Here is a 555-nt window from a genome sequence, read left to right as displayed (position 1 = left end):
AAACATGCTGATTATTTATGTTTATTATTATTAATAATATTATTCAATTTTCAGAAGTTAATTATGGCTACTGAGGGAGACCCAACTGGCTTTGTGAAAGTGCTTCACCTTCTGGTGATTTCTTTCATCTGGGGAATGCAGGTGTGGGTGTCTTTCATAGCAGGTAAATTAATATACGCAAGTGTTATGATAATTATATCATAATATAACATGCCATGTATACTTCTAATTCCTCTTTATATTTTCAGGTTTTGTGCTGATTTCCCAGGTATCCATGCACACGTTCGGTCTTGTGCAAAGCAAGTTATTCCCATTTTATTTCTATTGTCTGCTGGGTGGAAATGCAGTCAGTCTGGCCATATTTGCTGTGTACCACCCTAGAGAACTGCTGGACTGGCATGAGGGCATACAGGTGACCAATCAAAACTTTATGCATTCTGCATGATTCATTAAAGGAGTATTTGCTGAAAATGTGCTCTCAGGCCATTCAAGATATAGATGCAGTTTGTGTCTTCATAGGAACAGATTTGGAGAAATGTAGCATTACATCACTTG

At 37.3% G+C, this 555-nt stretch overlaps 1 protein-coding gene across 1 annotated transcript in view; it reads left to right on the top strand.

Moving 5' to 3' along the window:
- Positions 1-39: 39 nt before the first annotated feature.
- Positions 40-555, top strand: part of LOC107577964 (transmembrane protein 205) — a 21,947-nt gene continuing 21,431 nt past the window's right edge. The window contains exons 1-2 of the mRNA XM_016263981.1: positions 40-163; positions 249-412. Of these exons, the coding sequence (XP_016119467.1) occupies positions 64-163; positions 249-412 (264 nt within the window). The 5' untranslated portion in view covers positions 40-63. The remainder of the gene's footprint in view (positions 164-248; positions 413-555) is intronic.

This window comes from Sinocyclocheilus grahami, unplaced genomic scaffold (genome assembly GCF_001515645.1).
Source record: "Sinocyclocheilus grahami isolate Dianchi unplaced genomic scaffold, SAMN03320097.WGS_v1.1 scaffold8043.1, whole genome shotgun sequence".
In the NCBI taxonomy this organism is placed as follows: Eukaryota; Metazoa; Chordata; class Actinopteri; order Cypriniformes; family Cyprinidae; genus Sinocyclocheilus; species Sinocyclocheilus grahami.
Note: the sequence above shows the minus strand (reverse complement) of the source record. Positions and strands in the feature narration are given on the sequence as shown.